At 37.1% G+C, this 13,250-nt stretch overlaps 5 protein-coding genes across 5 annotated transcripts; 2 read left to right on the forward strand and 3 right to left on the reverse strand.

Moving 5' to 3' along the window:
• Positions 1 to 183: 183 nt before the first annotated feature.
• Positions 184 to 1,170, reverse strand: B0P05DRAFT_557245 (uncharacterized protein). The gene has a single exon (XM_051579999.1). The coding sequence runs from the start codon at positions 1,039 to 1,041 to the stop codon at positions 370 to 372; it is 672 nt and encodes a 223-aa protein (XP_051431203.1). The 5' UTR covers positions 1,042 to 1,170; the 3' UTR covers positions 184 to 369.
• A 377-nt stretch (positions 1,171 to 1,547) lies between these two features.
• Positions 1,548 to 4,262, forward strand: B0P05DRAFT_557287 (uncharacterized protein). Its single transcript, XM_051580000.1, has 10 exons — positions 1,548 to 2,212; positions 2,258 to 2,428; positions 2,477 to 2,593; positions 2,658 to 2,923; positions 2,983 to 3,127; positions 3,174 to 3,329; positions 3,372 to 3,665; positions 3,711 to 3,826; positions 3,875 to 4,010; positions 4,060 to 4,262. The coding sequence occupies exons 1-10, from the start codon at positions 1,895 to 1,897 to the stop codon at positions 4,216 to 4,218; spliced, it is 1,878 nt and encodes a 625-aa protein (XP_051431204.1). The 5' UTR covers positions 1,548 to 1,894; the 3' UTR covers positions 4,219 to 4,262.
• Positions 4,263 to 4,370: 108 nt separating this feature from the next.
• Positions 4,371 to 7,293, reverse strand: B0P05DRAFT_557292 (Spb1 C-terminal domain-containing protein). The gene is made up of 4 exons (XM_051580001.1): positions 7,251 to 7,293; positions 7,051 to 7,195; positions 6,953 to 6,999; positions 4,371 to 6,900 (listed from the first exon to the last, which is right to left on the reverse strand). The coding sequence occupies exons 1-4, from the start codon at positions 7,282 to 7,284 to the stop codon at positions 4,508 to 4,510; spliced, it is 2,619 nt and encodes an 872-aa protein (XP_051431205.1). The 5' UTR covers positions 7,285 to 7,293; the 3' UTR covers positions 4,371 to 4,507.
• Positions 7,294 to 11,566: 4,273 nt separating this feature from the next.
• Positions 11,567 to 12,400, forward strand: B0P05DRAFT_590652 (DnaJ domain-containing protein; the record flags this gene model as incomplete). Its single annotated transcript, XM_051582826.1, has 2 exons — positions 11,567 to 11,909; positions 11,955 to 12,400. The coding sequence occupies 2 exons, from the start codon at positions 11,567 to 11,569 to the stop codon at positions 12,398 to 12,400; spliced, it is 789 nt and encodes a 262-aa protein (XP_051431206.1).
• Positions 12,401 to 12,573: 173 nt separating this feature from the next.
• On the reverse strand, positions 12,574 to 13,233 carry B0P05DRAFT_477508 (uncharacterized protein; the record flags this gene model as incomplete). The annotated part of the gene is made up of 1 exon (XM_051574969.1): positions 12,574 to 13,233. One exon carries the CDS (start codon positions 13,231 to 13,233, stop codon positions 12,574 to 12,576), a length of 660 nt encoding a protein of 219 aa, XP_051431207.1.
• Between the last annotated feature and the right edge of the window lie 17 nt (positions 13,234 to 13,250).

Genomic DNA, 13,250 nt, shown 5'->3' on the forward strand with positions numbered 1-13,250 from the left:
AATAATCGAACGAGGTTTCTCATCCATTTAGACGATGACGTTACCTTATTTATGTTCTCGCCCTCTCCCTTACGATAACTTTCCACGTGTGTAGATAGATAAAAAAGAACCCTTAATGAGCTCAACCAATCAGATTTCAGTTTAGATAAGCAATTCAATTTTAAAATTAAATACGGGAAAATCTGGATCACTGCTGAATACAATATTTTTTTATTTTATATATGTACATAGAAAAAAGAGGGAGTGGGGTGAATCTTGAAGTCGTATATATATATAAAGGGGAGAGAGGGATGTCTATACAATAAAAAGAAAAAGGAAATAATTCTACATAAAACGAATGGTGTAACTATATGAATATATGAAATGCGATTAAAATTGAACAATAGAATGAATAGAAGGTAATGATGAAGGCTTTAAAGACATAGTAATAGGAGGCAAGACACGAGCTTGAGGAGGTCTATCTAATAGATCCAACAGACTTGAAGGAGTAGCGGGAGATGAAAATGGACGAGACACCACAGGATGATCATGGTTGCATTCCAAAGGTGCGAGTTTTAACATAGATAACTTGGGAGATCCAATAGGTGATAAAATGGTATGAGGTGATAAAGTAGGACTTTGATCAGGTGTAAATATCATATCGTCATTATCTGAATGATGAGAGAAATTAGAACTTGTAGAGAGTGCAGGAGAAGGTGGCATTGATCTTGCTACAAGCATAATAGGTTGTTGAATAGCCTTCTTTGGTTGCTGTTGTTGTTGTTGTTGTTTGCGTACACGTCTTTTGTTAGGTGAAGTATGAATACGAACATGTCGAGTTAATTCATCAGAACGTGAAAACTTTTTAGCACAGCCAGGGAAAGTACATTGATGAGGCTTTTCTCCTGTGTGTGTACGAATATGGCGAGTTTGATGTTCAAGACGATAGAATGACTTGGGACAAATAGGACATTTGTAGGGTCTTGGAATATTAGCCTTGTCTACTGGTGAGATGGCACGCTTAGGAGTTGTGTTGTTAAGATAGAATGATGTAGCAGTCATATATTTATGTAAAAAAAAGAGAAAGGATGAGAGAAACAAGAAAAAAAAAAGGGCTCACTTCTCTTTTTTATATACGGATTTTATTATCATTTTTTTAAATGGCCTAATTTAGTAAGTGGGGTTATTGATGATGGCTGAGATAAGACAGAAAAAAAAAAAAAAAAAAAAGTGGAGGAAATTTTCGAAGGTTGGGGGGTACACGCTTACAATAGCAGTTTCTTTCTCCACAACATCCGAACAAGAAAGATGAGAACGATAACCCAAATAGGAAATCCCTTTTTTATTATTTTATTTTATATTTCACACGATATGGAATGAGAAAAAAAAATTAGATATAAACAAATGCTCTATATAAAAAAAAAAAAAAAAGTCATGATGAAATAATACAGAGAGAAAGACCAAAATAAAAAAAGAAAAAGAAAAAGAAAATCGGATGAGAGTGTAATTGTAATAAAATGGTCTATTTTTTTTCTTATCTCTGCCCATATCAACTCTTTTTTTTTTTTTCTCCTAACTTTTCCTTAAGCGAAATTATTTCCTCCCTTTCCCCCCCCACACTTATTCCCGGGCGGTCCCCCTTAATTTATGGTGTGGGGTATATATTCCGCTTATTCTTTTTTCATGTGCATATTATCATTCCGAATTATCATCACGCAATCATCCTTACATGCCAAAAAAGCTTATCATATGAAAATGTATTTAGAATGATATACAGCGATCACTTTATTTTTTGACAAGAAGGCGTGATGGTATATCACGTGAGTCTCATGCTGTCTAGATGACGACTACAGTCACAAGGACAATCCACAAAACAAAAAGAAAACCAACTTGCTTTGTGTCTTTTTTTTTCTTTATGTCTCTTGTTAAATTTATACCTTTCCAATCTTCTGTTGATGCTGCATTTTGGCAGTCTTTTGTTTCCAAGAAATTAGATATCTTGAAACTATCAAGTGAACCTCAAACGATTCATGGTTATTATACACTGGGACAGATAGCAACAGACCAAGGTCATCAAGTGATGATACCAGGGCCATTTTGTATTCCAGCAGAGGGATTAGATAACAGTACAGAGAGAGGATATCCTGTCCAAGGTACTTTGGTCAACACCAATACCATGGAAGAATTTAGTAAAATGAATAAAAATCAATTATTTCAACACGTGACTGAAACAGTAAGTAATGATGAACAGGATGACCTCTATTTATACACATAAAAGATCGTGGCAGCAGTCAAAAGTAGAGAAGCCATAGAGAACCCAAGTAGACTGAATTCGTTTTTGTTATTGACATTTGCTGATCTTAAGAAATACAAGTTTTATTATTGGTTTGCATTTCCTGCACTCATGCCTAGTGTCCCATGGCAATGCGTACATCAGGAGTCTATCCATGTAAGTGGCTGACTTTCTCTATCTTGATTCACTGACAACGCTTACAAGATCACTTTGGAAAATGCTTATCACCCTTATTTCTTGATTAAAAAGGAAATATCTACTGGGAAATTACGGGTAGCACCATTCAGTGAATTTAATCAGTTTTTTGAGAATCATGATCAAGTACAGTCCTATTTCACATACACACATACACATAATGGATTAATATACATATATATATATATAGTGTATGATAGGGTTTGTGGACCCCTCAACAGCCACAGATGCATTTGGTTGGCCATTAAGAAACTTACTTTATTTGGTCTATACAACATGGCAATTAAGAAAATTCAAAGTATGTTGTTATCGTGGTCAACAGACATCGATTGTGTTGGATGTGGAATTACCAGCCAATGCTGTGTATGACAACAAGGCAGTAGGATGGGAAAAAAACCCACAAGGTGCATTAGGTCCTCGTATGGTTGATTTGGGACCATTGATGGACCCTACAAGGTAAAAAGTGTGTGTGTGTGTGTGTGTGTATGGGTAGATAATCGAAACGAACTTGATAGATTGGCTGATACGTCTGTTGATTTAAATCTGAAGTTAATGCGATGGAGAGTAATGCCTGACCTTGATTTAGAAAAGATAAAACAGACCAAATGTTTATTGTTAGGTGCAGGGACATTGGGCTGTTATGTGGCCCGATGTTTAGTGGTAAATTGAGATAATGATGATATGATGCTTAGTTTATTTTTGTTAGGGATGGGGCGTGCGTCATGTTTCGTTTGTAGATAATGGTCAAGTATCTTTTTCAAATCCCGTACGACAACCACTCTATCAATTCCAAGATGCTCTCCGCAGTGCACCTAAAGCAGAAACAGCAGCGAAACAATTAAAGCTAATTCAGCCTACCATGGTAAGTCGATAAGGCTAATACCAACCCTAACAACACTGTTAGACTGCCTTAGGGTATGATTTAAATATCCCTATGCCTGGCCATCCTTATAACTCAGACGAGAAATTAAAGCATGATATGGAAAAACTGATAGCATTGATTCAACAACATGATGTGATTTATTTATTAACAGATAGCCGAGAAAGTCGATGGTTCCCTACCTTGATTGGCTCACAACAGAACAAAATAGTGATTAACAGTGCACTTGGATTTGATACTTATCTTGTGATGCGACATGGTTCACGTCAATCTAATGTAGGCTGTTATTTCTGTAATGACATTGTTGCTCCAACAGATGTAAGTAAATCCTTATCTCAATCGACTCGGCTGTTTATTCTGTAGTCGCTTACGGATCGTACATTGGACCAACAATGTACAGTAACAAGACCTGGATTAGCTGCTATCGCAGGTGCATTATCAGTCGAATTAATGGTATCTCTTCTACAACATCCAGACGGGTAAAGAAAAAAAAAAAACAGGGTCAGCGGGACACTAATTTTGATAAGGATCAATGCAAAAGCAGATAATAATCAACATCTTCTGGGTTTACTTCCACATCAGATACGAGGCTTTCTTGGGCAATTTAGCAACATGCTGATCGTAGGACAAGCATATGATAAATGCACAGCTTGCTCAGAAAAGGTAACACTATGAAAAAAAGGGAGCATGTTTGTGTATTCATACTGTTTAGGTTATTCATGCCTATGAACAAGACCCTTTAGATTTTATCAACAAAGTCTTGAAAGAACCTAATTATTTGGAAGACATTACAGGCTTGGCTGACCTGAAAAAAGAGAGTGAGGCTTTATTGCTTCATGATTGGGCAGAACAAGTAGAGGATGATTTCTAGGGTGGGAAAATTTTCTATCAATAAAATCTTTTTGATTGTCCCCCATTTTTTGCATTCGGAAAATTGCGTGTGGGCTGGCTATTAAACTTTAGCTATCCGATAAAATTTTCCGGACCAAAAGAACACTTTGAATCATACGAGAACAGGGAAAATATGTATGAAGCCACTTTTTTTTTATTATTATTGAAAAGCGGGGTACTTTAGTGTCACCATGCAATGTATTATGTAAAAAAAAAATGAAAAAAAAATGAAATAAAAAAAGGGGGGGGGGAATCTATAGTACAACATGTTAACGACGTCCATTGCCAGTACGTTTCTTGACTTTCTTTTCTCTTCTCTTTTCAGCACGTCTTTCTTTCTTCATAACACCATCCACCATCTTATAACGACCCTTGACACCCTTAGGACGACCCTTGACACCACGGTTAGCACCTTTGGCCACAACCACCTTGACTTCTTTCTTGGGCTTGGACTTGGTTGCTCGAGCAATCAGTTTACCAATGTTCTTTGCCTTTTCCTTTTCAGTCATGTCTGGATTATCAGCAATATCAGTAGCCTTCTTTTGTGCTTTGGCAATTCTTTGGGCAGCCTTAAACTTCTTACGTGCCTTGGCTTCAGCTACCTTCTTGATAGGACGAGCATCCAAAGCTCTTAATTTAGCACGTAATTGGTTCATGGCTTCTTTAGTCACAGGCAAATTGGGTTTGTTGTGTTTCTTTTCATCATCCAAGAACCATTCAGGGAGACCGTCTTTGTCTCTAAAGGCTTCTTTGGAGAAACCAAGATCAATCAAATCTTCTACTGTCTTTTCCTTATTGGCTAATTGACGAGCCAAGGTAATGGATTCAGCTGTTGTTAAACCAGTTTCTAATGCCTTCTTCATAGCTTTGGAGTTTTCGTCTTCAGCACCGTCCCACATTTCTTCGTCAGAAGGAGCAACTTCTTCTGTTTCTTGAACTTCAAAGTCACTTTCTTCTTCGTCTTCTTCGTCTTCTTGGCTTCTCTTTCTCTTACGAGAAGATTCTTCTATTTGTTCCTCTTCCTCTTCCTCTTCCTCTTCTTCTTCTTCAACAAGCTCATCAAGAGCAACATCTTGGAAAATGTCTTGATCAAAGAACATGGAAGCAGCAGTAGTTAAACCACTGGCTGTCTTTTTAGATAAAGCAGCCTTTTCACCAAGATCGTTCATTAAAGAATTAGTCTTTCTATTTGTTTGCTTTGGTGCTTTCTTTTGAACAGACATTTCTTCTTCTTCAGAATCACTACTCATATCGTCGTCATCTTCATCATCTTCAGAGTCACTGCTGTCAGAATCACTGCTGTCAGAATCAGAATCAAATCGCTTGTCTCTATTCTCGTTCTTTTTCTTTTTATCGTCAAAGCCAGTCCATTCATCTTCTTCTTCACGAGCTTGTTTGGCTCTGAATTTAGCATCCTTTTCAGCTCTTTGTTGCTTGTATCGAGTATAGTTTTCATTCATTTGTTGTTCAAGATCTCGCTCATATTCTTCATCAGAGTCTACAACAGCATTTTCCATTTCATAGTCCATTTCTCGAATACGACCCTTCAAACTCTTATCGACATACACGTCGTCATCATCACTGTCTAAATCGTCTGCCATAGACATATCACCCTTATGAAGTTTAGCAAGGGATTCGTCTTGTTTGATCTTTTTGATATTGAAAATCTCTTGATCGCCCACATTATTTTCATCTAAAGCAATATCTGTAGGCACAATCATGTTGAGTTGCATACGCTGAATCAACTTCATCTTCTTTTCATTGGCCTTTCTCTTTTCTCGCTTTCTTTTGGCTGCTTCTTCTTTTGTAAGGTTGGCAAGTTCAGCTTCTAACAATTCATCTTCGTCCATGGGTTCTTGTTCTACCAACACTTCAGCCTTTTTCTCTTCTTCTTTTTTATCCATCTTGTATTCTTCACGTAATTGTGCTCTCCATTTAAGCAATGCCTTGAAGTCACCTTTACCAAGCACCTTTAAATCCTCAGAGTTGATCTTGACATCTTCTGTTGTGATATCACGCTCCAATAAAGCCTTGGCTTCATCTGAATGCCATGTAAACTGATTATAAGAACCCAAGACAGTAATGGGATCTTGAGAACGCACAAATTCCATGATATCAATCGTCTTATGCATCGTATAATTATCATCTTCATAACCTTCTCTGTGTCTGTTCTTTTTGTCTGGCTTAAAGATATCGGTCAATTTCTTTTGTTCTTCAGCCCCCACATCGGAAAAGACAGACTTGGGGTCCAAGATGCGAGGATCAATACGCTTGGGAGCCACAAAGTCTCGACAGACCACGAAAATTTCAGCAGACACATTACGAGACGAAGGAGGCTTGGTTGCTTCTACTTTACGAAACAGTTGTTGAAAGACCCACAAGAGCTTATTGTAGTCTTTGGATCGAAAGACTTTGGTGACGAAGGTACCGCCCTTGGCCAAGAATTCCGTGGCCAGTTTCAAGGACACAAGTACCAGTTCGGATTGTGAGAAAGCATCATGGATCCATGCTCGGCCGACGTTAGGTGCACCATCGTGGAGTACGACATCGGCTTTCCAAGTTTTCATTTCTTGTCTCAGGTTTTGACGACAGCGTTCAGTCGTAATGTCGTCTTGGAAAGTAATAACACCGGGAATAGGTTTGATAGCACATAAATCAACACCTAGATGGCAATCATGAGTTTCATACAAAAAAGAAAAAAAAATGAGCTTTACCAATGACAAGACTTGATGGAGGCATATACTTGGTTGCTACTTGAAGCCTAAATTCAATATGAGAAAAAAAAAACTGGGATTTAGAGATAGACACTTACCAACCACCAGGAGCAGCACACAAATCAATCAAAACTCGAGACTTTTCCAGGAAATTAAACTTTTTGTTTAGTTGGATCAACTTGAAAGCAGAACGGGCACGATAACCTTGTTCCTTGGCCAAGTGATAATACTTATCCAAACGACCTATGTTTTGTTTGCGTCAGTCGATTTATGTACATTGTCTTTCTTTGTTATGTACCTTTGGAATGCTTCTTCTCTCTTGCTTTACCCATGATCTAATAGTGATTCAAAAAAGAAAAGATCTCGAGAAAAAAAAATATCCAGATCCTTTATCAGAAATTGCAAGCCATCTGTGACTTGATTTCATTTCAATGCATTTGTTCCTGGATGATTTCCATATAGCCCGAGTTTGAACAGAGCCATAGGAAAAGTAGTCACTTGATAACTAGGTAATGAATTGCTGTTCCAGTAATGAGAAACATCCTAGCAGGAATTACCAGAGAGAAATGATCATGTATAACAAGCGGGGACTGCGTTAAAGGCTTTTTTGAGACTCTGCAAGACAATCTTAATTACCGTTGATAACTCTATGGAAATGGCGTATTATGAAAAGAGGATCAGTCATTTCATATTCATGTCACAGAGACGCCAGACAAACAGATGCTTCAACGATAATGCATACAAGTCTCGTTTTATTTCTTGGGCATACAAAGGTAGCATAAACCCTTTTTATGCAGCCATAAACGCTTTAAATACTTACAAACAATGTTCTATAACATTTATGGTACCTTTGGAGTTGATTTGGACCAAAAAAAGCGACTTGTAAAAAATAACCAAAAATCTCTCAAAATCAAAGGGTACTACTCATGAAAATCTTCAAGCTGACAACTCTTCAAGCTTCTTTTTGGCGCTACAAGACAAAAAAAAAAAAATAGAGCTATAGACGAGCTTCAATGCTCAGAATGTATGTCGGAGACTCTAGTGTTTGATAAATGTGTTTGCTTGCCAATTGTGCTATAAAACCAATGAGATATGAGCAAAAAACCTCGTAAACATTTTTGTCTAATCGCTTTATATTTTAGCAGAGAAACTACTATGCTCTCTATATCAATAGACTCAAAAGACAGGGATTTACAACCTTTGTCACTACACCAAAGCCATAAAACTGCATCTTTATGTAGTTCTCAGCAAAAGCCTGATTTTTTATGCAGCTGGATGTAGAACCAAATTGCTTCTTCTATTTCAATCTCCACAAGCAGCTATCACGAATGTCTTTTGTTCATTTACCCCACATTTACCTCACATTTACCGCATCATCAATCAACCGTATTTCTACTTTTCCATATTCCTTAGTACTCTAAATAACATACAATACTCTATAGCTCCATTACTAACAAGCTTTATATGATATCTAGAGCAAAAATGCTCAAAGCACAGCTTAAATGTACCAATCTTTAATGCTCCATTACTCGACGACTAGACTATCAAATCAGTCTGGTTTTTCATTTAAAACATGTTCTTTCGAGTCCAGTAATCGAATGGTACCATTGGTTTGGCAGTTTTGTGAAATCTCTTTTTTTTTTTTGACCCAGGGGATCCACGGAGGTCCGTGAAGATGAAAAAAAAAAAAATAAACCTCGATCAAGCATTTTTGGAATGACCCCAATGTAGGTCTGATATCACAGAAATAAGCCAAGGTCATCTCTAGGTATTTTTGAGGAAAAGAAAACGAGTTTACCAAGATGAAAAAGGCGACTTAATTTGAGTATTGCCTTCAAATCTCCATTCAAAGTTTATTGTACACTGTTATCAGTATAAAAGAGGCTCTTTAATAGACATTAATAAGTAAGTGCGTACTTAATTATGTATCATTCAATACACAAAACCCACTCTAGTAGGATTTGCTATAGTACATGGCACTCTTGAGACTAAAGAGATCAATTTAAAGTATAACTAATGATGGATGTCTTGTTCCGTATTTCAAACCCAATTTTCTTTTTCTAGTATGTATTCGCTGCTTTTGAATATCATTTCTTTTTTATTAACATTCACAAACCATAATCGCGTTTTGATCCAGTTGTTACAAAGACTAGACAACAGATCCACAAAAGCAAAACGTAATGGCATAGTACAATCAAAGCAACATCGCTGTAGTTCAATAAGTGAACTGTACTCTGATCAACTCGCACTAACAATAAAAGACAACAATAAAGCAACAGAGGTGAGTGGATAAAGCAGTTATACTAGTGGATTCAACCCATTACTTTTATTTAAGACTGTTTTTGCCAATAACTAAAGATGAATAGACAATGCGCAAGCACAAGATCTAGTCAACTACAAGCACTGACTGTAAAACAAGAAAAAGACAACTATTACTTACATTAAAGACACCAAACAAAACCTTCTTCAGTCCAAGAAAAGAAAAACAACATAAACGAAGAAATGCACCTACTTTTTCAACAGTTAAACCACAACACAACAAAAAAGAAAAGAAAAGTAGAGATGGGAAGGAGGGGGAACACGCTAGTAAAAAACAAAAAGGAATTTGGTATACACAGCACAAACATATTGTGGATTTGATTAGGATGATCAAGCCTAACCAAACCCTCTTCTTGCTTCAATAAGAGCTGATCAGACTCTTAAACAGACAAGACTGAAGAAAGCAGACGGCATTGCGAAGATCTGTTGAGTCCTTCAATGGATACCTTGAAACGCTTGAAAGAACCAGAATCAGAGGGAGACAGTCTTGCACCAGTAACACACCATGATGACCAACCTTGGAGACGCCTTAGACACCACCATAAGTAGAGTATACCTAGGGATCTTGAGCTTGCCAACCATAACAGGGTAGAACCAGGGAGAGAGTCAGTCTTGGACCAGTAACAGACCTTGATGACCAGCCTTGCAAACACCTAAACAAAAGGACTTTAGTGTATTATACTTTTAATACCATTGGAGGATACTTACTAGATATCCACTGAGCCATGAGAGCCATTCTTGATTGACCTTGAGACTTGCTGAGTAACCTTGGAGACACCTGAGAGAAAGCCTTGTCGATAGAGAAACACCAGTTTCAGCCTAGAAAGTGACACCATGCCTTCTTTTTCCCCTTTGTGTATACACGTACCCCGAAGTACAAGTATTTGCAGTAGTCTGAACAAGCTTACCAGACTTGAACAAATAGATTTCTTTTTCTGAACAAGAGCTAATCACTCTCTTGAACAGAGTATTAGGCAACGCTAAACCCAATCTTGAGACAAAAGATGGCTAGTCTTCTGTCTTTGTATGCATGAATGCTACTATAGAAGGCGGACACTACGCATTCTTTTTTCCCTTTGTGTATACAAGTACCCCAGAGTACAAGTATCTATGTATTGAGAATCAGTAAACCCAAAAACCTGATCTCTGCAGCCAATTAGTACGTACGTGTATAAACAATCGCTAGGGACAATAGCTTTTGGTTACACAGGTCTTAGTACAACGTCATATCTAAACAGCGCCAAAAAAGCAAAACACTGAACAGATACAGCTACACGGCTGGAAGGTAGCACTCTTTTAGCTCCATAGGTTAGCTAAGCAAGATTTTGGGTACCCTGAGCAATATGGTCTTTATTTTGACAACAATGTAAAAATAAAAGACAAGGGTTTGAAAAAGAAAAAAATTTTTCTGGAAATAAAAAATACCATATTCGAAGTTAGGTGGCTTAGCCAATCAATCTGTTGCCTTGGCTACTTTAAGAGATTGGCCACTTTAAGAGATGCATGAACAAATGGCCTTTGTGTTATTTTCTTATCAGATGCATTATAAAGTTGCTTGTTATACACCAAATAATAGCAATAAAAATATAAGTGTGTATAAACTGGTAATTATAGTTGTTTAGATCTATTTAAATTACTCATCACTGTTTTGTATTTACAAAATAAAGGTATGAAGCTGTAAATGTAAAAATAAATAAAACCATGAAGAAATGTTTGTATGTCAAAAGTGATAAATGACAAACAAATCTATTAAAGTAGAAAACTGAGAATTTGTATGTGAAAATGTATTTTTTGCTTCGTTTTTATGCCTGAACAAGATGTTGAATCCATTTTTTGAAAACGATTATCACAGCAGAATGTGTAATTTAAGCAAGTCTTCACAATCGTGCTTACTGTGGTATAATCAGCAACGCGAGTATGAAAAACAAAAAATAAGAAACAATCAGAACCAAAAAAGGCTAAAAGAGATCTGTTGTGATTTGCAATTATTTCTTAGCTTAGAATTAGTAGTAAAAACTGTGATATCAGATAAAATTCAAAAAGTTGCTTTCTTCATTATGTAACACATCTATAGATATATGTTTTCTACAGTTATTGCCAATTAGAGTTTTATCCTTCTTTACCAAATATTAGAGTAAAAAAGGTGTCTAATATCTGGGCTTTATTTAATGTAATATAAACATCACTTCCTTCAGGTACGCATCTTGCTTTCAATGATTGGCTATAGGAAAAAGTAAACGCGTTAGCACAATAAGACGCGTTTTCAAAACTTTTTTTTTTAAGTTTCTTTTCTTCATGGCACTCGATTGTTACAAGATCTTGCAACTTGAAAACACAGCTACTCTTGCTGATATCAAAAAAGCCTATCGTAAGCTTGCACTTCAATTCCATCCGGACAAGCAACCTACCAATGCTACACCTGAACAACTCGAAAAAGCCAATGCCTCATTCCAACAACTAGGTATGGCCTATGCTGTCCTTAGCGATCCTAAACGAAAAGAACGATACGACAAGACAGGTGTAACAGAAGAAAGTTTATTCGAAGATGGAGATAAAGATTGGACAGCTTATTTCAAAGAGTTATGGTCTGGTATCGTGAATGAAGAGACAATTGAAGCCCACAAATCGAAATATCAAGGTAAGACTTTGTTTCTACAATGAATGTATGGCTTATGATGCATAGGCTCCGAAGAAGAAAGACAAGATGTTCTCAAGGCTTATAACCAAGTCAAAGGTGACATGGACAAAATATTGACCATGATTGAATGCTCATCAGCGAGCGACTGTCCCCGTTTTGAAAAAATGATTCGAGAAGCTATTAAAAAGAAAGAAGTAGTTTTACACAAGAAACTCAATCCAACCACCACAGAGAAAGCACAACAGGCACGCCTGAAAAAGGAAGCAAGAGAGCAAGCTGAATTTGATGCACAACAAAACGAAAAAGAAGAAGATGGATTAGCTGCTTTGATTCAACAGAGAAATAAAGATAGACAGGCTCGAATGGATTCAATCATTGATACATTAGCGAATTCAGAAAAGAAAAAAGGTAAAAAGAGAAAGCAGGAAGACATGCCTTCTGAAGAAGAGTTTCAACAACTTCAAGAAAAACTGTTTAAAAAGAAGAAATAAAGCATATTCTATTTCCCGCCTCCAAGGTATCTATTTTATAATAAGTACTTAAACAGAGAAATGTGTTGACCTACTTTGCTTTATGATCTCCAGGGGAAACATATTTCTTTAGTGACCAAATGCCTCTTTTGAAAAATCTATTGAGTTTTAGTACTTGCTTAAGTTCAAAAGACTTACTTGGCTCTTGCTTCATAGCTCTTTAGCTGATCTAGCATACCGGCATATTGTGCCCCTTTAGCAGTATAAATACTAGCTAGGCCAGCTTTAAGCATTTCTGCAGAGACATTCTTTCTAAGAAAGAAGGGAGGCTTTCTTACACTAGCCATGCCCACCACTCGACCATACTGATCTCGACTTAGTAGCTGAAGTTGTACTCGTCTATTCAGTACTAAGTCTGTCAAAAATGCCTTGGCTTCTTTAGAATAAGGCTGAGCAGGCATGCCAAAATGAGATCCTTCAGGTGCATCTACTCCTGCGATTCGAACAGAGATAGTCTGATTCTGTAGTTCTTTCTTAGTCTTGGGTATATTGCGTATCCAACCCCATCCAAATCCAGGTGTATGGTACATTCGAAAGTTATCGCTGTCGCCCACAGCAACCACTTTACCCCTTATCTTTTGTGCTCTGTCGAATGCTTCAGGAGGAATATGAGCCGCTGTTTTATAACGTGTTCCGATCAAGAGTTTTGACACCAAGTAAAGAGTAGGTACGCCCACCACAATACCACCCAAGACAGGTCGCCAAATTGACTGGACAATTTTGTCTGCTGTTTCGTTCCAGTCTTTATGACTAATTTGTGCCCAAAAGTTGGATCTGTCATTATCTTGGGCCATTCTAAAAAAGAAAGAAA

Source organism: Gilbertella persicaria, assembly GCF_025201335.1.
Source record: "Gilbertella persicaria strain CBS 190.32 chromosome Unknown B0P05scaffold_47, whole genome shotgun sequence".
NCBI classification, from domain to species: Eukaryota; Fungi; Mucoromycota; class Mucoromycetes; order Mucorales; family Choanephoraceae; genus Gilbertella; species Gilbertella persicaria.

Coding starts and splice junctions, on each gene's coding strand:
- B0P05DRAFT_557245 (XM_051579999.1), bottom strand. CDS start 1,041: ATGACTGCTACATCATTCTATCTTAACAACACAACTCCTAAGCGTGCC.
- B0P05DRAFT_557287 (XM_051580000.1), top strand. CDS start 1,895: ATGTCTCTTGTTAAATTTATACCTTTCCAATCTTCTGTTGATGCTGCA. Junction 2,213..2,257: donor TTCAACACGTGACTGAAACA/GTAAGTAATGAT, acceptor TACACATAAAAG/ATCGTGGCAGCAGTCAAAAG. Junction 3,128..3,173: donor ATGTGGCCCGATGTTTAGTG/GTAAATTGAGAT, acceptor TATTTTTGTTAG/GGATGGGGCGTGCGTCATGT.
- B0P05DRAFT_557292 (XM_051580001.1), bottom strand. CDS start 7,284: ATGGGTAAAGCAAGAGAGAAGAAGCATTCCAAAG. Junction 7,000..7,050: donor TGTGCTGCTCCTGGTGGTTG/GTAAGTGTCTAT, acceptor TATTGAATTTAG/GCTTCAAGTAGCAACCAAGT. Junction 6,901..6,952: donor TCCATCAAGTCTTGTCATTG/GTAAAGCTCATT, acceptor ATTGCCATCTAG/GTGTTGATTTATGTGCTATC.